The 22,976-nt window shown below is 42.4% G+C and overlaps 1 protein-coding gene across 3 annotated transcripts in view; it reads left to right on the top strand.

The window, feature by feature from the left end:
* Positions 1-22,976, top strand: part of dnah9 (dynein, axonemal, heavy chain 9) — a 332,930-nt gene that overhangs the window by 254,391 nt on the left and 55,563 nt on the right. For all 3 annotated transcript variants that reach the window (XM_051416718.1, XM_051416719.1, XM_051416717.1), the window contains 11 exons: positions 96-176; positions 1,103-1,282; positions 1,836-2,066; positions 2,836-3,030; positions 4,169-4,288; positions 6,996-7,184; positions 7,745-7,980; positions 8,069-8,191; positions 15,034-15,238; positions 20,228-20,392; positions 21,830-21,970. In XM_051416718.1, the coding sequence (XP_051272678.1) occupies positions 96-176; positions 1,103-1,282; positions 1,836-2,066; positions 2,836-3,030; positions 4,169-4,288; positions 6,996-7,184; positions 7,745-7,980; positions 8,069-8,191; positions 15,034-15,238; positions 20,228-20,392; positions 21,830-21,970 (1,866 nt within the window). The remainder of the gene's footprint in view (positions 1-95; positions 177-1,102; positions 1,283-1,835; positions 2,067-2,835; positions 3,031-4,168; positions 4,289-6,995; positions 7,185-7,744; positions 7,981-8,068; positions 8,192-15,033; positions 15,239-20,227; positions 20,393-21,829; positions 21,971-22,976) is intronic.

Raw genomic sequence — 22,976 nt, 5'->3', positions numbered from 1 at the left:
CATTCTGGTGTAGTGTTTATGAGCTACAGTTCATTCATCCAGATCTCCAGTCACATCTCCTGACCTCTTGGTCTCCCTGTCTCATCCTCTGATAGGTGGATGACCTTAAGGCCAAGCTGGCTGCTCAAGAAGTGGAACTCAAGCAGAAGAACGAAGACGCTGACAAGCTGATCCAGGCAAGAACACGTTTTTGTTTTCTTTTTTAAAGTCTGTTTATTGGATTTTTAAGGACAGGTTGTGCATACATGACAATGGCCACACTCCATGTAACACACAGAGGCTAGATAAAGTAATGTTCATTTTAAGCACAGCACTAGGACTGACACATATTCACTGGTTTCATTTGCTCAGATATGTCTCCGAGATTTCCACATTGACCCCAATAGAATGGGGATGAATGGAATTTCGCTTGTGGTGCTCAAAGAAATGAAAAATGACATCTAAAAAATTCAGCACCAGCTTGTCCTTCCAGGAACAAAATGTCCCCTTTACTCTGGATAATCCACAGATGGATTCCTGGTGTTGGGGGGGGTAGAAACTGCTCACTACAGCGTGAGAAATTCAGAGAAAGCTGGACTTAAACCTCTGATCTTTTTCATCTTCTCTTATCTTCTGTTATGGATTGATCTCACATAGGTCAGAGGGGTGAACAACAATGTTTTTCTGGGTATTACCTTCATGTCAAACTTTTCTTGCAGCCACTCGGGGTTTGTCAGCATTTAAAGTTTCCTAGTGCAGATGTTTAATAGCATATTAAGTCACTTTTTGTAAATGTGACTTGTTTGGAAGGTTATTTTAATTCGCTTTGTAAAACTGCATCACAAACTGAGCTTTCACCATTAAAGTGGCCGTAGGTAGCTTTTATAGAGCTAACCTTTTGTCATATTTGCTGTAATTTTCATTGTGTCTTGAGAGCAGTAAACGAGACAGATAGTATGTGAGAAAATCAGGCTGCTCTGACTCCTCCTAGTGCTTTTCACAGATTATCTGTCTCATGTTCTACTGTCAGGATATAGTGAAAGTTTCAGCAAAAAAAATATTTTTATAATGATTACCTACTGCAGCTTTAACATCAGCAATATATCCTTTGTGCTGTCCCCAGGTGGTCGGGATAGAAACTGAGAAGGTGTCCAAGGAGAAGGCAGTCGCTGACGAGGAAGAGGAAAAGGTGGCGGCCATTGCTGTTGTGGTCAGCGGCAAACAGAGAGACTGCGAGGAAGACTTAGCCAAAGCTGAACCAGCTCTCCTAGCTGCTCAGGATGCCCTTAACACTCTCAATAAGGTCAGTTACTCTCATAAACCACTCTGTGTCTTATCGATTTGCTCTGTCATACTCTTCTCCTTTAGTTTTCTTCTCTTTTAAGAGGGGTTGTGTCCTTTACTCTTTGTTTGATTTAGTTTTGCCAGCTTCAGTGAAATAAGTTATGTCCACACAGGCCTTGAATTGTATAAAAGATTATTGAATCACAGGATTTAGCCGGGTCTTTGCTAAAATAATATCTTCTCTATGTTCTGCAGGCATTTTACTTCATCCTCGCATCCCGTGTAGGTTTATGAGCAGCCTTGGGGATTTTCAAAAACACACTCTGTGTTTAAAAGGTGCTCTCTGTTCAAACAAGCAGAACCGACAGTTCAATCACTGCTTAGAGCTCTCTAAAGATGCCCTAATTAGAATTCTCTGTTGTCTTCTCAAAGTCAGCACAGGTTCTTCTTCCTTTATTCTAATCCTTTCCTTTTTCGCTCTCTTTTTCCCTCAGTAGACCACAGAGATATGCAGTTGTTCAAACTCAATTAAATCGTAGCTTCTATTATTCCCTCTATCTCGCCTACTTCAGAACAACTTGACAGAGTTGAAGTCGTTCGGCTCTCCGGTGGCGGCGGTGACCAACGTCACGGCGGCCGTCATGGTCCTGACAGCACCCGGTGGCAAAGTCCCAAAGGATCGTAGCTGGAAGGCCGCAAAGGTGATGATGGCCAAAGTGGATGCGTTCCTGGACTGTCTGATCAACTTCAACAAAGAGAACATCCCAGAGACTTGTCTGAAAGCTATTCAGCCTTACCTGCAGGTGAGCCTTTCAATTAGCCCCGATTCATTAAAATCAACGCTAACAGCCCACAGTGTGCATTGTCTGCCTTGTGGCAAGTTTAACTAATAGGTCATAAATTTAGCAGGGGCGTGACTACAGTGACAGTGGCACATTATGGCTGCCGAGTGTCCAAATGACAGCCAGAGAAAATCAACCAGTTAATTAAGCGTTACAAATTTAACAGCCGCCCTGATTATGAAGTTCAATGGAGCGCATGGTTGGTAAGTCGGTGAATTTAAAGTGAATTTTGGCTTTACCTGCTGCACCGTGTACACCACACTGATCCAGTTTCCAGACCATTGATCTAACATGATTTTATATATTTCTTTTAAGACAGACCTTTAATATTTAAGAGTAGTGGTCAAAAACAAATGTTAAAACATTTATGAAGAAGTTTATGAAGAAAAGTAAACCGTAACGTTAAGAATACTGGAAAAAAAAAATTCTAAATATAGATTTTTAAGAGTTTAGGCACACATAATTCACTAAAATCAGTGACACTGACATCACAAGAGACGTTCATGTTTTCCATTTCATTCCATTAATTACAGTCTGTAATATATTATGTAGTATTATTTTTATATGGAAGAACAAATGTCAGAAAGACAGATTCTGGTCTGAAAAGTATTATTGCGTTCTGCCACTGCAGAAAATTATAGCAATACTTTCAGAGCCCTGATGATGCGTTTGATCAGTGTTTTACTCTGCATTTGTGGATTTATTGGTTCATCTTTTCAATCTCCTTCAGGATCCAGAGTTCCAGCCAGAGCTGGTGGCCTCCAAGTCGAACGCGGCGGCCGGCCTGTGCTCCTGGGTTTTGAACATTGTCAAGTTCTACGAGGTTTACTGCGAGGTGGAGCCCAAGCGTCAGGCTCTGAGCAAGGCCAACGCAGAGCTGGCTGCTGCACAGGAGAAGCTCTCCGCCATCAAGAGCAAGATCAATGTAAGCCACTGTATTGGACTGACGACACAGGAAATGAAAAGTTTATTTGCTATATGCCAAGTATCTATTTCAAAAGAAGGCAATTTCAATAACTAAAATCCAGAGGATATATTCTATGAAATTGCATTACCATTTTATTAAAGAAAAGACTTACTGTTCTTTGAAGTCTTGTTTTCCAGTCATTTCTTTGACACAGAAACGCACTGACACAAACACTAAAGTGTCTTAAAACTTTAGTTGTTGGGTTGACTTCTGTACAAAATAGAATGTGGGCTGAGAAATGACTTATGAAAGCACCTAGCCATAAAAGATTTCTGAGACATCAGCGTGGATCAACTACTCTTATCAAACCCAGAAGATATGCAGCATAATAAGAATTTGATGCTACAGAAATAAAACAAAAACAAGAACCAGAGGCTATAAGCTGGAGAAAAAATTCAGGATATGAATTATTTTATCATGGCTTGAGTGACAGTTGACACATGAGCTCTGCCAGTAATGATATACCACCAGCATTTCATCAATACAAAGCTGGTGTAAGTGCTATTAAAGGCTTTTACTGTTCATTAATCTAAAACCAAATCCATCAACCTAAAAACCCTATTGATAAAAGCAGCTGTAAATAATTGTTTCTCAGTGGCGTTTGACATTCAGCACATCAGAGCGCCAGAGAGAGCCCCCAGCAGAGCACGGTGCCCGGGATGCTGCGGTGGCGGCGGCAGTGGCGGCTGCTTACATCAAACCCTGCAGAGTGCAGAGTGACGACTCTTAATAAGATCCAGCATGACTTCTCGCTGTCATTTTTCAGCCCTCAGTCAGATCGCTTGAGCAGAGAGTGGGTTCGGAGCCAAGGGGAATTAGCAATCCTCAAACTAATCTACTGAACCTGTGTGCCTCTCCACCGATTAATCCTGTTTGTCCTTGTGCTAATTGCTTCCATATGCCAAATAAATCCATAGCGGAGGGAATGATAAGTTTTACCCAACTTTTCACACACTCTCAAGTTTCTTTCGTGGAGAGACTTTGGCTATCTTTGTTCTTTGTCTTTGAAGATTCTTTATGACCATGCTGTATTTTAACAAGTGCCAATTTTTCTCTATTTCTGTGTGTGTCTCTGTGTGTGTGTGTGGCCTATCAGCACCTTAATGAGAACCTGGCCAAGCTGACAGCCAAGTTTGAGAAAGCCACTGCAGACAAGCTCAAGTGCCAACAGGAAGCAGAATCAACCGCGCACACCATTTCCCTGGCCAACCGTCTGGTGAGGAGGGCAACAGCGGGGTCACGCAGAGCACACATACACACACACACACACACACACACACACACCCACACATCAGCTATTATTATCTCTGCTCATTAGTGTGACACTGTTTTTTTAGCTTCACATACAGGGGTGTAAACCTATAAATCTATTATTTGGACATGAACAGATAATGCATTCTGATCAGATACAAACTGAATTAGAATTTTTACACTAATATTTGTCCCCAGTTGTGACCAAATGTGCCACAAACTTCATCTTTTCAGTCATAACTCAGTCAAATAAAAACACACAGGCATCCTGCGCACCTTGCAGCAATAAACTGAAGCCACACTTTACTGGTGCTGTCAGGGTCCAAAAATGTTTAGAAAATGCTCAGAATTCATAGAGAAAAAGTGTGCAACTCCTTGCACCCAAAGCAGTCTAACATTTCATGATTAGAACTGTAGAAAAAATCTGAGGCACTCAAGAGGGCAGTGATTTTAAAAAGCTTATACTATCTCATGGCTATTTACTCATAGTAACCGTTAAAAAACATGCCTACGCTGTTCAGCCATTCAGGCCTCCATCAGGGCAATTTATAACATATATCTCTTAGCAAGTACTCACATGATCTTTGTACAGGTAAAGTCACATGACAGATCATGTTCAGCAGGGAAAACACATATCAAAAATCACACAATATGTCAGTACAACAGACAAAACTATATGCCTTCTTAACATTTCATTTTTCTCTACATCCAGGCAAGAAGGCATATGCCTCAGATGCCTAAAACACAAAAAACATGAAAAACATGATTGGACAGTTACAGAAAAGGAGAGAAGTTAAAATAACTTTTCATGGAACTTTTCATCAGTCCCTGCCAGATTTTCTGTGGATTGCTGGAGAAAGCCTGCCTGATATTCAAACCTCATGGTCTGATATTGATGCCTGGCAACTTGCATGACTTGACGGTAGATGGAAAATGACAAGCTGAAGTTAGGGATTGTCTCAAAAGTGCATGCAAGAATGGCCAAGATGCAAGCATACAAGATATCGGTCCATAGCTTTCTCCTTTTTTTTTTTTCATAGACACTACAAGCCAATTTCTTTTTTCTTTTTTGTCCATTGAGCTATTATAGCCTGTTCTTCGTCAGTAGTTTTGAATTTAACATCATCTGGGCTTCCTCTCATTACATACACATCCTCCAGTAAGAATAAAATTATGGCCCAGTGGAATTATGACTTTTATATTCCCACTGTTAAAACCTCCTGTTCTATTTCCATTATTCATTTCCACCTGGACCATTAACATTTACACAGCTCTTGTTTACACCCAGTTTAGACTCCCTTTTTAGCCATGCTTGGGATGGAAAAGTTGGTCCACCACTTCGGTCCAGACTGAAATATCTCAGCAACATTTTCATGGATTGCAATGGAATTTTGTGTAAAAATGTCCATGGTTCCCTCAGGATATGTTTTTATCCACCTCAGTGATCCCTTCACCTTTCCTCCAGTACTATCGTCATATCAAAAATCCAATTTGTTCAGGACCAAATACCTGATAAATTAATGAACTACTTTGTCTTCAGGACTAACTAGCAAATACCAGCATGCTAACAAACTTACAGTATATTGTGAACAGGATAAATACCATATTCTACGCCAAATTACGAATCCTTCGCCCCTACACTGCCTCTGATTGGCTAGTAACCTTCATTGATTGGGTTAATTAGGTTAAGGGGTTGAGGAGTGATTGGTTAGGGCAAGAATATCAGTGTAAGCCAATCGGAGTAGGCTGGGTCATACCTTCACCATAATTTCATTTCATTCATTTGGGTTATATTGTCCTATAAGAGTTATTTTGTAAGCAGCTTTACTTATACCTATATACAGTATGCAGTACATGGTATAAATGGGTATAGGAAACAATTCAAACTGAAATTGAAGCAATATAGATGATTTATAACTTCTGGTATAAATCTGAATAGAGATATTTTGTATGAGTAGCTTTTGCATCCTACCCCTAGTGCACAAACCTGTACTTATGCACATGTATACCGAAAAACTATTTTTACCTCTGCTCGTTAGTGTGGCTGTCTCTTACCGTAGGTGCACAATTCATATTTTTACACACACACAGACACACATAAATCCCACCATCATCTGACAGTGTGTAAATCTCTTGCTGACAGCAGCACAACAAAAAGATGAGTGTTGACACTGTTTGTATGATAATCTAAATTATTCAGAGGAAGTTTTCAAAAGGCCTGACAGGAGCAACAAAGGGAAGAGAGGTTGTGCTCATCTGCTAGTCAATCACAAATATCAATGCAAATGGAGTCAACCTGCTGAAGTGTACAGTGTTTCCGTGCTGTATGCTGAGAAGTTACAGTCTGTATCAAAGTGCGGGGCCTCGGAAGAGATAAGATATTAAGGTGAACTTTATTGATCCCTGAAGGGAAATTGGATCATTTCCGCAGTAAAGAGTAGAGGTGTTGGTACGCGAGCTGAGAGGTGATAAAGGATATGAAAACCTAATAAAAAAAGGACTTGAAGGTTGCGAGGCATTGTTGTTCTGGAGATTTTCTGACGTTCACAAGGCTGCTCATCAACGACTGCAGCCATAGATCCATTTAGATTTGATTTTAAATGACGCCCATTGGGAGTATGCTATAAATCTGTAAAACAGAACGATGTGCTCTGTCTGCCCCCGCATTTCAGGTGGGAGGTCTGGCATCTGAGAACGTCCGCTGGGCGGAGGCTGTAGAAAACTTTAAGAAACAGGAGAGGACTCTCTGCGGGGACGTCCTCCTCATCACCGCCTTCATCTCCTACCTGGGATACTTCACCAAGCGCTATAGGCTCCAGCTCATGGACAACACATGGAGGCCTTATCTCAGTCAGCTGCAGGTGGGTGGGATTTATACTTGTGCGTTAACTGGTGGTACCTGACACGCACTTTCCCATAAAATGTAAGTAGATGTTGGAGACCTCAAGAATGATTGCGTGCATTGCTTGTGTTTTTTCAAGTTTTCACTTTTTCACCTCACTCAGGGGGATTGCTGAGCATGAAGACAACATTAAATGAAACTTTAAATGGTTTTATTGTTTTAGCTCCAGCCAGTGTTGTGCAGGTTTACACTAAACAAGAGATAGCTCAAAGTTAAGTTTACGCAGATTAAAATGAACTCGCTGTTCACAGTCCCAATAAATGTACAGTGCATGTTAATTTTTCCGCTTTTTTAATTGAGCTGCTTTAGGAAATCCTAGGTTCAGTTCGATGAACAGTGCTCTTTTTGCATAATTTCTGCAGGTTCTTATAACATTGGAATCACTAAAACAATTAGTCCCTAAACCTCAATGCAGCAATGGTCAGATGATCAGACAGCAAACTTTCCATGGTTACTCTATTATTAAACCAGAGTGGTATAATTCAAACTTAGCATGTACTCATCGATATCTTCTGTAAGGTTCCCATCCCAGTGACCCCCGACCTGGACCCTCTGACCATGCTGACAGATGACGCGGATATTGCGGCGTGGCAGAATGAGGGGCTGCCCGCCGACAGGATGTCCACCGAGAACGCCACCATTCTTACTTCCTGCCAGCGCTGGCCCCTCATGGTGGACCCCCAGCTGCAGGGCATCAAGTGGATCAAAACCAAATACGGCGAAGACCTGCGCATCATCCGCATTGGACAGAGAGGGTAAGAGGCTTTGTGGTGAAAAAATATGCACATGGTCATTTTTTGGAGCAGATTTGGATCGAGGGATTCTTTTGTTTTGCCCTGAAAGGTACCTGGACGCCATAGAGAGAGCACTGGCAGCAGGCGATGTGGTTCTGATAGAGAACTTGGAGGAAACGTTGGATCCTGTTCTTGGACCTCTGCTGGGCAGAGAAACCATTAAGAAGGGCAGGTAAAGAGCACTTGAGTCCGTAAAAATACTACCTTTCACACAAGACAAAAAACCCACTAACATCCACACACATCTGGCGTTTGTCTTCAGTGGCAACGGGTATAGTCGGCATTCATTCCCGGGTCAGAGGACTTTGCAGTAGTTATTTGTATTTTTTGGCTCCAGCTCCAATCAGCAGTGATGGAAACATGACACCCGGGTGGACATGCAAATTTCTTAACCCTTTTCCAACTGGCGTGCGTTGTTCCGGACGTTTGTGGGTAAATAGCCAGAAACATTATTGTTGTTTACAGTTAATTTTGTTCATATCGTTCAAGATGCAACGCCGGCCGGACAGTGAGGTGACAGAGCTTCTCCTGATTCATCAACGCTGAGTTTAAAGGGGAGACTGAAGTAAAACATATTAAAAAAATGACCATTTTAACATTGCTGCTTTCTACTGTTTACTGTTTTTGGCATGTCCTTGATATTGGATACAGAAAGCCTAACTCGTCTGTTGGCAATGGGAAAGGCGTCAATTGCCTGTTTTTTTTACCCACATTTAAAGAACCCTCCATATATGCATTAATTTTATTTAAAAAGGGAACATTTAGAGCTCGGTATTGAACCTTCAGACAGTCTCACCTGTGTTCCATTCATTACTGGTGGTCAGTCTTGTCGTATCATCTTCATCAGCAAATGGTGTTTGCCCATTTGTCATAGAAGTGTAGATGTACAAATTATTTCTCATCCATGTCACCTTAAAATTTTAGTGTCAAAGTTCATTCTTGACATTTGAAACAACTCAGCGTTTCAAACAGAAGTTGAGATTGTTTTATTATCGACTATTTCCAAGGTCAAGAATGAACTCAGTGTTTTTGGCTCTGACTTAAATGTGTCTGTTACATCCAGTATCCAAAAGTATGGAAAGGTGGCATTAAATCCTTGCTCAGATTTCTAATCTTGTGTACTTGTTCTTTAATAAGATAGTTCCTGATTTAAAAAATAATCTATATTATAAAAAATCCCATTTGGAAAATGAACAGGATTGTCTATTCTAATCATAGTTTTCCACATGCTGTGATGCTGTTATGGGACATTAAAGACGCAGGTTAGATAAAAGTTCCAGTTTACTCGTATTCAAAAATAAAGGCGGCAAAAGTCAAAACCAGGCAGGCAGATCAAAACAAGCAAACTTATCCAAGAAGTGGTCAGACAGTCCAGAGAAAAGGCTGGAAAGCTAAGATGGAAACAATAGACAATCTGGCAGGGAATGAGTGGAAATGGGCCAGTACATACACTGCACCGCTGATGAGAACGCGGGTGGGCGGGGGAGGTCAGGTGATGGAGATTGGTGTGAAAGGAGTTACTGCAGGGCAGGAGGGAGTGGCTGGCTCTGTAATGACAGAAGAGCTAGTACGTGGGAGGGAAAGCAGAGCAGACAAGAGAATGAATGAGTAGAGTTGGCTGGAGTTGTGACACCACTAGTGCATTACATGTCTGGCTGAGACATGAAGTGAATCACTAAAATAGTTTTTGTTGTTTGTTTCTTATTGGCCTTCAGCCTTGTCATTCACCTCTGACAGGATGGATATGTTGCAGTTTGTTCTAAAGTTGAAATGATCAATACTGCTTTGGTTTATGGAAATCATAATTGATCGAAATGCATTTTGAGTTCACACCAACACACAACATAGAATGTCACAGTCATTAGTTTGAGTGAAAAGTTCCAGCGTCAAACTATAGTCTATACTCAGAACGTTCCACTAGTACATAACAGAACAGGATCAGCAAACACGGATCACTTGCTTTCTTATCTTTAAAGGGGAAACCTTTGCTTTAAATGAGCGTTATCAACTAAGTGCTGATTGCACAGTGTACTGGCTATAGAAGAATGCCTGTTTAGATTGGTTCCTTGTTGAGCCTCCCTTTTATTATGCAATAGAACTTTTTCACAGTAGCCATTTTAACATGAAATAGTAGGGTTGTTCTATTCAGGACAAACTAGGACAGACTGCTAGTGTGCATGTTGGCTCACTGAAAGGCTCTGCTACACTTAATGGAACAGAATCTTAATTAGTATCATTGGTAACCCTACTGTTTCATGTCAAAATGGCTGCTGTGAAAAAGGTCTATGAAGTCTGCCACCGGGAACATGAAGACTCGATTTACAGCACAGAGGAAGAGGATCATGCTTTTTCTAGGTGGAGCTGATCGTCATAGCGAGGTTATTCCAGAAGCTGGGAAACAGCACACACAGAAGCTTAACGTTGCTTTTGAGAGTGTGCCACCTTTATTCACTGACAATCTGTGACCTACACTGTACTTTTACTGCCAGACTGATACTTCACTGCTCACCTTTTCCTCTGCACCGCTCACATTTACCGCTATGCGAACAAAAAGGAGCTGCTACTCTTAACAGAGGATATGAAGTGATGGTGTTCTTGATACGTCGACCCTTCTTCAACATTACTCAAATAATGTTGTTACTATGCAATGCACATCATTACAGCTGCTCCAAAATTCTATATAAATTGTTACAATTTCAATTCACCTCTTCAGTGAACATGCTTGTTTCTTCCAAAATGTTGGTGATGATTTCTTTACTCAGTTAGGCTCTGAGGAAAACAGTTGTCTTACTGTCTACTGAACAATAATACAAACAATAATACCACAAGGAGTCACTGGAGGGGGGTTTGAAAAGTTAGGGAAAGGAAAAGATTAGAAACTGACACAAAGTACAGATCCAATCAAAAACAGTATTGCTAGTAACAACCTTCCAAAAGATACCAGAGAGAGAGAGAGAGAGAGAGAGAGAGAGAGAGAGAGAGAGAGAGAGACAGAGAGAGAGAGAGAGAGAGATAGATAGATAGATAGATAGATAGATAGATAGATAGATAGATAGATAGATTCAATTCAGTTTTATTTGTATAGCGCCAATTCATAACAGAAGTTATCTCAGGACACTTTTCAAATAGAGCAGGTCTAGACCGAACTCTTTAAAACATTAATTACAGAGACCCAACAGTACCACCATGAGCAAGCACTTGGCGACAAGGGCAAGGAAAAACTGCCTGTTAGAAGGCAGAAACCTAGGACAGATCCTTCGGCTCTAGGTGGGTGGTCGTCTGTCTTGACCAGTTGGGGTGAGAGAGACAGACAGACAGACAGACAGACAGACAGTCGCACAGATAGATAGAGAGATACTTTATTTATCCCGAGGGAAATTCAAGTATCCAGTAGCATACAAAATACAAAACATACATTAAACATACATTAGACTAAAATTTAAATGCCTAACCTATAAGAATTATAGGTTATATATATATAAAATTAACAGTAGCTACAATAAACGTTGCAAACAGTAAACAGTGCAAATGGATGTGCAAAATACAGATAGAAATTGTCCATTGTCTATTATCTGTTGTCCTCCCTGCCTTTACTGAGAGCTGTTGTACAGTCTGATGGGGGATGAAAGAGTTTTTGAGTCTGTTGGTGGAGCTGGACTGGGACAGCAGTCTGCCACTGAACACACTCCTCTGCCTGGTGAAGGTGTCGTGCAGAGGATGGTGGGTGTTGTCCAGTATGGACAGCAGTTTGTCCAGGGTCCTTCTTTCTGCCACTGTCACCAGAGAGTCTAGCTCTGTGCCTACCACTGAGCCAGCTCTCCTCACCAGTCTGTCCAGTCGACCGGCGTCTCTCCTCTTGCTGCTTCCTGAGTCCCCAGCAAACCACAGCATAAAAGAGCATGCTGGCCACCACAGACTGGTAAAACATCTGCAGCAGTTTTTTGCAGATGTTGAAGGACCCCAGCCTTCTCAGGAAGTACAGACGGCTCTGCCCTTTCCTGTGTAAAGCGTCCATATTTGCTGTCCAGTCCAGCTTGTTATCCAGCTGCAGCCCCAGATATTTATAGGTCCTGACTACCTCTACATCGACCCCCTCGATGGACACAGGTTGGAGATGTGGTTTCTTCCTTCTGAAGTCCACCACCATCTCCTTGGTCTTGGAGGTGTTCAGCTGCAGATGGTTGGACCCGCACCACCTCACAAAGTCCTCGACCAGGCTCCTGTACTCCCCCTCCCTTCCATCCTTGATACAGCCAACTATTGCAGTGTAGTCCGAGTATTTCTGCATGTGGCAGAGCCCCGGGTTATACTGGAAGTCAGATGTGTACAAGGTGAAGAGGACGGGAGAGAGCACGGTCCCCTGTGGTGCTCCGGTGCTGCTGACCACAGTGTCTGACGTGCAGCCCTTCAGTCTGATGTACTGTGTTCTCTCCGTGTGGTAGTCCGTAATCCATGTCACCAGGAGTGGGTCCACCCTCATCTCTGTCAGCTTGTCTCTCAGCAGGAGCGGCCGGATGGTGTTGAAGTAGGGCTGCTCGATTATGGAAAAAATCATAATCACGATTATTTCGGTCAAAATTTAAATCACGATTATTCAAACGATTCTTTTTTTAAACTTCAGAAACATGCTGCATTAACTTCAGAAACATTACTGCGCTGTTATCCTCCTTCTGTCATGTTCCATTCAGACAAGTGTAGCTGGCCGCGTTACCTGTTCCAACGAAAACAACGTGACTGACTCATGTGCAGTGCATGCTGTGGCGGAGGGACGAAAATACACATGCGCGAAATACGCAGACTGTGGCTGTGTCCCAATTCAGGGGCTGCATCCCTGAAGTGGGACACAACAGAAAATATTTTTTAAAAAATCGTTTCCCCCCGATTGTATTAGTTTTGAGATCGTTTGGCCCCAAAATCGTAATCATGATCAAATTTTGATTAATTGAGCAGCCTTGTGTTGAAGGCGCTGGAGAAATCTAAAAACGCGATTCTCACAGCGCCGCTCTCCTTGTCCAGATGAGAGTGGGCCCTATGGAGCAGATAGAGGATGGCATCCCTCACGGCCACCGTCCCCTGGTATCCAAACTGCAGTGGATCTTGTACGTGGTGGACCTGGGGTCTGAGGACATGGAGCAGCAGCCGTTCAAAGGTCTTCATAATGTGTGACGTCAGTGCTACTGGTCTGAAGTCACCCGGCTCCCTGGGGTGTTTTTTCTTAGGAACCAGGATGAGACATGAAGTCTTCCAGAGCACTGGAACCCTCCCCAGCTGCAGGCTCAGGTTAAAGACATGCTGGAGTGGCTCCCCCTGTTCAGCAGAACAGGCTTTAAGCATCCTTGGACACACTCTGTCCGGGCCCGCTGCTTTTCTTGGACGAAGCCTCCTCAGCTTTCTGCTCACCTGTTCCTTGGTGATGGTGGTGGGGAGGGGGGTTGAACTGTCCGTGGGTGTGGAGGGTGGGGGTGGTCTGCAGTCTGAGGTGGTGGAATTGGGGGAGGTGATGGACATGGTGGGGGTGTGAAGTGGGCAGTCGCTGGTTGTGGGAGCTGGAGTATCAAACCTGTTAAAAAACAGGTTTAGCTGCTTTGCTCTTCCAGCATCCCCCTCTCCTGTGATGCTGCCCTTCTTCTTGCAGCCTGTGATGGTTTTCATGCCATCCCAGACCTCCCTCATGTTGTTATGCTGCAGCTTCTGTTCTACCTTCCTTCTGTAGTCCTCCTATGCCTTTCTCAGGTGGACCTTGAGTTCCCCCTGTACGCGCTTCAGCTCGTCTCTGTCACCATCCTTGAATGCCCTCTTCCTCCTGTTCAGGATGTCCTTGACATTACTGGTTATCCAGGGCTTGTTGTTGCGGAAGCAGCGTACAGTTCTGATAGGGACCACAACGTCCATACAGAAGTTGAGGTAGTCAGTAGTGCAGTGCGTGACCCCCTCGATGTCCTCACCATGTGCTTCCTGAAGGAGCGTTTGGTCGTGGACTGTCTCTGGATCTGTGGTTTGTACTGTGGCGTGAGCAGGACCAGGTTATGGTCAGACTTTCCCAGTGGGGGCAGAGGAGTGGCAGTGTAAGCTTCCCTCACGTTGGCATACAGGAGGTCTAATGTCCTGTTCTTCCTGGTGGGGCAGCTTACAACACCTAGTTGTAACAACTGTCAGCATCTATTTTAAATACAGGGTTTGGACAAATGGCTCTTTTACAGTCCCCACTGCAATACACATCAACTGTGTTTATCAGAGAAATTAACAAGAAATATAGTAAATTAACAACTACCCCAAGCTATAAAGAAGTCAATACATACATACAGGGAAAACACCCTCTCTCATTTAAGTCATAAAACAAAATTTAACAGAATAAAAAAACAGTATAAAATAATGATACAGTAATATAAGAGACATTACTGCATTGGTGTACTTCACATGAGCTACAAAATGAAAGGATAAGGCCTTCTGCCACAATCTCACTAGACCACTAAATGTGTATTAGTCCGCCATTGAAAATAGTCCCCAACAAATGCACTATTTACAGCTGTTTGAGTGACGTTGGCTAAAACCTACAATGACCAGCTGTTTTGGGGAATTACTGAGCCTTTTTTTAAATGAAGCTATATATATTTGTGAGCTGTTTTTAGAGGCTTGCATTGTCAGAGGCAGGGTAGAGAAGTCAGGAAGTATTGTGAGACAGACTAACATATTATTGGTTTTGATCTTTCCAGGGCATTTGTAAGTAAGTAAGAAAGAATAACACCCGCATTATACTTTAAGTGACATTCTTGGAGAACCACTGATTAGACAAGTGTACTAGACATAACAAGGAGGATTCATCTGTCTTGATACGAGATCATTTATGACAGTTTTGAAAAAAGAGACAGATAATTATAGGATTGCTCTTAATGATGAATCCCCTTCACTGGTGACTGCCTTGGTAAGGTTTAGCCATTTCAAAATCAGAATCTTTACTTCCGTTTAGCGACTCTCCATGATCAGAAGATTTCCCGTCCTTGTTTACCCAAACAGGTATATAAAGATCGGAGACAAGGAGTGCGAGTACAACCCCAGCTTCCGCCTCATCCTGCACACCAAGCTCGCCAACCCTCACTACCAGCCGGAGCTGCAGGCCCAGTGCACCTTGATAAATTTCACAGTGACCAGAGACGGTCTGGAGGACCAGCTGCTGGCCGCGGTGGTCAGCATGGAGAGGCCTGACCTGGAACAGCTAAAGGTGAGGAAATCAGTGGCGGTGGAGAGAAATGCTACCTGATACAGATATTTTACATCACAGAGGGTATTTTGACAGATCTCTGTTCATCTGATATGTCGCAGGAATGTAAAAGTGTACCTGAGGAGACATGAAGGCAGTATCTGTCACACTCTTCAGGTGCTATCAGAGAACAAACAACCGTTCCACATTGGAATCTTTTGAGTTCCTCTCCTAACATCTCTTCTGTGCAGGTGTAATTAAAAGAAACAGTCAGAGGAGTCGGGGGCCTCCAGAAGCCAGGCATAGCACTCTCGCTCGTCATTATCCATCTGTAACGCGTACACGTCGGCAAGAAAACATCGTCTGTCTTTAAACATCACAAGAGGCCTGAGGTCCTGGCTCTTTGATTCCAAAACAATCAGCTGGCTCCTTTGATTAACGGCAAACTAAGTGGATGTGTGATAATTATGGGGCTTTGGGTCTCTCACTTAGGGAGAATGGGACACTGCACGGCTGTGTGTGAATGTGTGTGTGTGTGAGTGTGTCTGAATTTGTCACTGTATGTGCATGGGTGACTGTTCACATTGGCATGTGGAACATGGAGCAATCAGAAAATTAGATTACCATTTTAAATGTGCATTGAATAGAGTTTTTTAAATTAAGTGTACCTTCACATCAATTTTTAATCAGTATCACAATCACAGTATTGAACTTGCTGGGGCATTTAGCAGTTAAAGAGCCAGATATTTTTCTCAGGAGTTGGTAGAGACCAAAAGAGTTAAAAGAAAGTGAATATTGGATGCCTGGCGGCCAGAAACATGACACCAAAGGAAGGATAATTTTGCTCCACAACTAGTTTTTCAAATAAGCAATTCTTTGCAAATAAGTTTATCAAACAAATATTTGATAAACACAACACGTATCAAAGTGGTGATTTTTTTTCCAAATTTTGTTTCCACTGCCCCCCAAAAAAAGACATGATAATAACTTACAATTAAAGGAAATCACTATCACTGTGTTCACCAGTTAGTTGCTAACTTCATCGTTTGCGGTGGGTCTATCACAGCATTTTGCTCCTGTTGAATAGGAACTGAAGTGCTGGGCGTATTTGTGTTCAGTTAAGATGGCACAATGTAACACTGTCCATCGATAAAAGGGTGAAAAAAATACTTTTTTTTTAGCCCCTTCAACATATAACATATAATAGCTCACACACAGATTACTTTGGTCTTGTCAATGGAACCATTTGGCAACTTTTAAAAGTAAACTTTCCATTCAGAATATTATTGGCATCCATTTCGGCGTCTCGCGCTCGCCATCCACTCAAAACGTAACGTCTACTACTCTTAAACAAGTGTGTGCGGCGTGCCTGTTGTTTTGTTTCCGGTCTAGCTAGATCCGGTGTGGTGTTGTAGTTTTTCTAACGTTACTAGTTGTTGCAACAGCATGTGAAAAAAAACGACAAAGTGTGCTAGGCCAAAAAGAACGTTAATCTCGTGATAAAAAAATTGAAATGGGTTTGCGTTAACGCCGTTAATAACGTTTTTAACTGACAGCACTAATGTTAAATGATGATAGACATTAGCAAAAGATAAAAGTATTTATATTTGAATGTCATGGATTGTTACTCTGTTGCATCTGTGAAGAATCACCCATAAAGGCAATAATCCAATAATCCTAAATCAAAAAATCAAATTAACTTTTGAAGCACTAATAATTTACCATTGTGTCACAGTCACCCTGGGTACTGTTCCTGAGACATTCTTCCATTTATCATGGAGCTCCAGGAGTTGTGTAATTGTGTCTTGATGCTATCCTCAAGGGAGTTTCATCTTTTTCTTATCACTTTGGCAGACTCATTTATGTTCACACATCCACGTCCGCCTCTCCAAAATCAAAGGAGAGGCGGATACAAAGCGCTTTAAGGTGTGTTTTCCTTTTTTAATGTAAATGACTGCCTTTGTTGTGTGGACCTTGGACCCTCGACTGCGAGGAGAGGCGAGCTGTTGTTCCACTGTGCTGATAAGCGTCGGCGTCACCGGCTGTAGCTTTAAGCTGTCACTGCTGGTCAGAGTTAATGGCCGGTTCTGTACGCTGTGTACGATACAGCAGGTTCCTGGCAGCTGTACGGCTGACTTTCGAGGAGTAATGAGCAGCAGATAGTTAGGATATCCACAGCATGGTCCACGGTGTGAATGTAAATGTTTATAATTAAGCGGAAATTCACTTGATCAAAGCTCCAGCTCCTAATGATGCCTCACGCTCGTCTCATCGACAATCTGCTCTTTTCATGTCAGCTGTTTGAAATGGATTGGCCGGTGGCGCTACTGTACCGCAGCAATTAGACAACACATTGACACACTTCCACTGTTCCTTAAATGCGGCTCTTGTTAGTGGAGGGGGAAAAGGAAAATCATAAATCCCTATCCGTTCAGAACATGTCTGGCTGACGGCGGCGTCTCAGAGAGATCAGAACGGAAGATAATGTGGGAACTCTGTTAACGGGTCGGGCAGATTTACTCCAACACAATCCCATTTGCATTTTGATGGTTTTCTGGAGGTGTCCTTGTTTGCGTTGGGCCTCTGTTAGGCAACGCTTTATTCAGACCTGTAGGCTTTCATCCATCAGCATTTTTAATAAAGGGAGAGAGGAGGAGGTAGAAAAAAAACAAAACGCCAAAATGCCGGAGTTATTTTAAGCCTTATGTCCCTTCAGCAAAATCCAATGGAGAAGAAGTGAAATGTGATTTAATGAATCTTGTTTAATTAGCATTTCACTGAGATCGGAGGGTGTGAGAAAAAAACAAGATCTGGAACTCACTTATCATTTTAATTAACACTGAAAGTTGAAGGTGGGTGGTGGTGGTGGGGGTGAGTGTCGCTCTGTACACTCCAAGCACCCTCCTATCAAAACAGGGCCCGTAGAATGAAGTGCTGAATGGCTTTTTGTTGTCAGTAAACAACCCCGGACCGATAACAATCACCAGACTGATAGCAAAGTGCAAATTGGCTGTACCTGTTTATATTCTCTGAATGACTCGGTGCCATTATACCTTTAATGAGGTTAGCGCTGCTGCTGAGCCGTAAGACGACGGCCGGGTGAAAGAGCTCTCATTTAACCGAGCCAAAGACGGGCTAAGGAGCTTAAAATGTCAAGTTGCCTTTTTGGAGAGAGCACCCGGGGAATCAGTGTACAACCTTTTACCACAATAACTACCTCCGCCGGTCCTCCCTCTGCGCATACGAGTGTATGTCTACATCCTTGTGTGTGTGTGTGTGTGTGTGTGTGTGTGTGTGTGTGTTTTGCTACACACAATCCTTACCCAGACCGTTGCCGTTAATGAGAACTAAAATGCTCCACTTCCCAAATTACCTTTAACAGGGCTGCTCCGTGGCACTCAGTAATCATTTGCCTAAAAAAATGATAGATGCAATATCTCATTTTAATCCCAATTAGGGTGTTCTGCTGACTGGTTAATTGTTTGTTTTTCCCAAGCAAGGGTAATTACAAGTGCATTGTGCCAGAGGAAAGCTAATCGTTAAAAACTGACTCATTACTGGATCCAGTTGGGAATGTTTTAGTGTGGATAGCTCTTTCCCCTCAAGAGCAATGAGTCTGGGCAAGTAGAAGGTCACAGTTGACTCACACAGGCAAATGTCCCCAGTTAAATGTCCACCACTCAAACCCACTGTGCACTTTTTCTCCAGCATGTCAGGTCTTATCTTAGAATGCCACGAATCACATCTTTCTTTTTCCCCCCCTGTGCAGTTTTGGCAGAGGGGAACTTTTCAACTACAGAGTGGGTAATAACGTCAAACTCAGAGCATGTAAGATTTAACAAGGCAGAGGCTCGATTAGTTTTAACAATGGTGTAAAATACCTCTCATCACCGCAATAGGAAATACTGTCATAAAGAGAGCAATTAAGCAGTGTGATCTCTTAAACTATCTGCTCCCCCGGCGCGATCTGAGCTAAGTATGTCTTTTGTCATGGGAACATTATGCCACAGGGAGGAGGAACAGCCCCCCCCCCCACACACACACACAGCTCCCCCAGTGATTACACGGGGGCAGAAACAGCACTGCCAGAAACTTATTACCACCGTCTGTCAGGGATCACGCCACTCAAAAAAAACCCTCTGCTATTATCAGTCGCTGACAACACCCGGAGTAGGCAAATCTCACAACATCCCACCCTCCCGTAATTACAACAATTCAAAGGTCACAGAGGCTTCTATTAAGGGAAACTTCAATAAGGCAAAGTCATTATCGAGCAGAAACAAGGAGCTACAACAGACTATAATGAAGGACAAAGCAGGATGAAGCAATAAAGAGAAGTAACCGTGCCCTGTCGACTTTGTTCTCCCAACGCCGCTCAAACGCCAGGCTTTGAAAAAGTGAACGTTTTTTTTTTCCAGCTAGAACAAAGACAGGAAAAAACTTTGAGTTCAAGCTTTATTAGAGGATGGGGTGCACTAATCCATATGGCGAGGTGTGAATAAAACCCATTATGTCTGAGCGTGTGTGTATGTGTGCATATTCTGCTATTGGTTCATAATTGAATACGTAATGTCCTGTAACAGATGATTCATAGAAGGTGTGTGCGTGAGTGTGTGTGTGTGTGTTTGTAGTTCACCATCAAAGCTCCTTCCCCCTCTTGCTTGAATCGAAGGTCTCATCAAATCGAGGGTTAGGTCGCTCGACAGAGGTTTGATGTTGGCAACCAGACGGAAGCTGGCTAATCCAGCCCAGAGTGCTCCCTTCATGGGTCCGGATAGCCGATGCAGAGCATATCGATTAGTTCCTCCTTTGAGATGCCCTTTAGTATTCATGTCCTTATATTGACCCACACCTTGAACATCTCCCACCACCTCAGATTATGACGATAAGGCCAGAAAAGAACCTGACAACAAGCACACGGTGTATCTGAGAAACCCTCATTGTTGAAGTCCACAGATTATGTGGGAATCTTGTCAAATGGAAGGTTTTGTGCATTTCTGTGTTCGTTAGTCCGACCTGACCAAGCAGCAAAACGGTTTCAAGATCACTCTGAAGACGCTGGAGGACAACCTGCTGTCCCGTTTGTCCTCGGCTTCGGGAAACTTCCTGGGCGACACAGAGCTGGTGGAAAACCTGGAGACGACCAAACGCACCGCTGCCGAGATTGAAGAGAAGGTCCTGTTCTTTTTAGTTTTATCATCACTTATCTACTCCTCTCAAAGGTCCAGTGTGTAACATTTAGGAGGACCTATTGTCAGAAATATTATATTTCTAGCTATGTTTTTATCAGTGTGTAATCACCTGAAAATAAATTTGAATATTAGAATGAGCTGTTTTTATCTACAGAGGGAGCGGGTCCTCCTCTACAGAGGCAGCCATGTCGAACTGCCATGTTTCTACAGTAGCCCAGAAGGGATAAACCAAACACTGCTTCTAAATAGAGCTTTGTGCGTTTTTTGCAGCCACCATAGTTTCTACTACATGCTTGGAATGGGAGGGTGAGGTGTGGGCATTGTAATCTGCAACTGTACCACTAGATGCCACTAAATCCTACACACTGGTCCTTTAATGTTTTAGACTGCAGCCTGCAAATCACACTGTAACTACTGAGTGCATAAAGGGTCAATAAAATACTTACTAGGTATATACTAAGTAGAGCAGAACATAAGAATACTTTAGGGCATAGCTTTGTGTTTAAGAGGGATAAAGACATGAATTACATTGTGAATATTTCTTAGAATCTATTAACCAATTATAGTCTGGGTAACAAGATAAAAAAAACGTCCCTTATTCATACATTTTATACTAAAATTACAGTTTAGTTACAGGGGATATGGGTTGTTAAATGAAGCTGTCCCTTGTCCAGACTTTCTCACTGTAATTACAGTGTAGTTAACAGTGTATAAGGGCCATTAAGTAAGCTGTCTCTTGTTCACTGTAACTACAGTGTACTTACAGCGTATGTGGGCTTTATAAGCCCTTGCTGACCCCTTTTTTTATTTAATATTTAGCAGCTAATTTTAAAAGCATTTTTACAGTGTAAATTATTTCTTGGTTCCTCCTAAACAAAAAAATATTAACCCCTTATTATCTGTACTTCTTCCATTTATACCAACTTGCAGATACCAAGTAAGTATTTCATTGGTAATCCGTATGCACAAAAAAAATGCATTTTCTTTCTTTTGTTTTTCTATTTTTGCCAGATCAAGTCACCTTAGCGTATTATCTCTGCTAGAAGATAATTCCTGATGTTTCTGGTACTTCAGAGCACTTTTGAGAAAGTACTATATGATGATGTGAGAGTATGTCAGTGAGGAGATGAGCTCTGCCTTTGCAGATGTTCCTTCTTAAGCATAATTGCGCAGGCATTTGCAAAAAAGAAAAAGGGGGGGGAATGGCACGTAATTGTCATGTTCCACACAGTGTGAGAACATTTTGGCTGGAACCGTGAAATTGAAACAGCTCTGCTTTTCACTGGAGGGTGTTTTATTGGGTGGTGCACAATTTCATCATTAGCTGATTGATGAATCCTGAGTGTGTGCGTGTCTGTGCCGATGCACGCCTGTGTCTGTGAGTGTGACTCTGTTTGTGTTTGCACTGTCTTTACTGTAGGTAAAAGAAGCCAAGGTGACAGAGGCTAAAATCAATGAGGCTCGGGAGCACTACCGACCAGCAGCAGCAAGGGCTTCCTTATTGTACTTCATAATGAACGACCTCAATAAAATCCACCCCATGTACCAGTTCTCTCTCAAGGTAGCCTCTCTATTGACACGCCATGTTTCCTCCCCGCCTCCTGGGCCCTCAGTGAGACCCCTCTTTACACTCATTCCTCTGTTCCTCCCCTCCTCCTTCCATTTGCTCACTGTGTTTTATGCTCTTTGCCCTGCTTTTATTGTGTTTGTGGCTCCCTAATGTGGTTATGTAGAGCGTAATGTCTTTCATATTGTCAGCCAGCGAGCGCTGAGAGGAGGCAGCCTGAGATATGGTTTGCAATCACTCCCGACTTCGCAGGTAGCTGCCCTGTTAGTTATTTCCCAACATAATCAAATGAAAACACATTCTGAGTATATATACACCTTTGACCTTGTGAATAAAATGAAATACGTAATATGTGTTCTTCACACAGGGTTAGAGCAAAGTGTGATTCTGCTAAACTGACAGAAATGACACCAAAGATAATGACAATTATTCTATTTCTTTAGCTACATTTCAATTCATAGTCTCTCCAATTTACACTTTTTCAAAGAACAACACTATATTTTACACATACAATGCTTTGTTTGAGAAATTAATTTGTGCTGTTTTCACAAAACATTTCAAAGGTGACTGCGCTAGGCTTTTTTCTGTTCACAGCCTATTCAAAGAGATCCTTATACCACTTATACAATTAACAACAGCCAAGGTCTCAAGGTCAGGGCTGGCATTCTTGTACGTTTTGCTTCTTGACAACAAATCCCTTGAAAAGAGCAAAACTAACAATTATAACAATTACAAGTGTTTCCGAAAGAGTTTTAGTTTCTCTTAGAAAACATTTCTAACCAAAAGGGAGGCATAACTGTAATCTTACATAACTTGCTAATACACAATATCTGAACCTTGTATTTAGAGTACATGGAGACATTAACCCAGCAAAACGTTTTATTTCCACCTGAGAGAAAATTGAAATCAGACTGGATCACTAGAATTGTTTTATTACTTGTCTGCCTGGGCATCCGTACAGATGACTGTGTGTAATCTGAAAGAGCTCAATAGTAATCCT

Source organism: Dicentrarchus labrax, unplaced genomic scaffold (assembly GCF_905237075.1).
Source record: "Dicentrarchus labrax unplaced genomic scaffold, dlabrax2021, whole genome shotgun sequence".
In the NCBI taxonomy this organism is placed as follows: domain Eukaryota; kingdom Metazoa; phylum Chordata; class Actinopteri; family Moronidae; genus Dicentrarchus; species Dicentrarchus labrax.
This window is presented reverse-complemented; position numbering and strand designations above follow the sequence as displayed.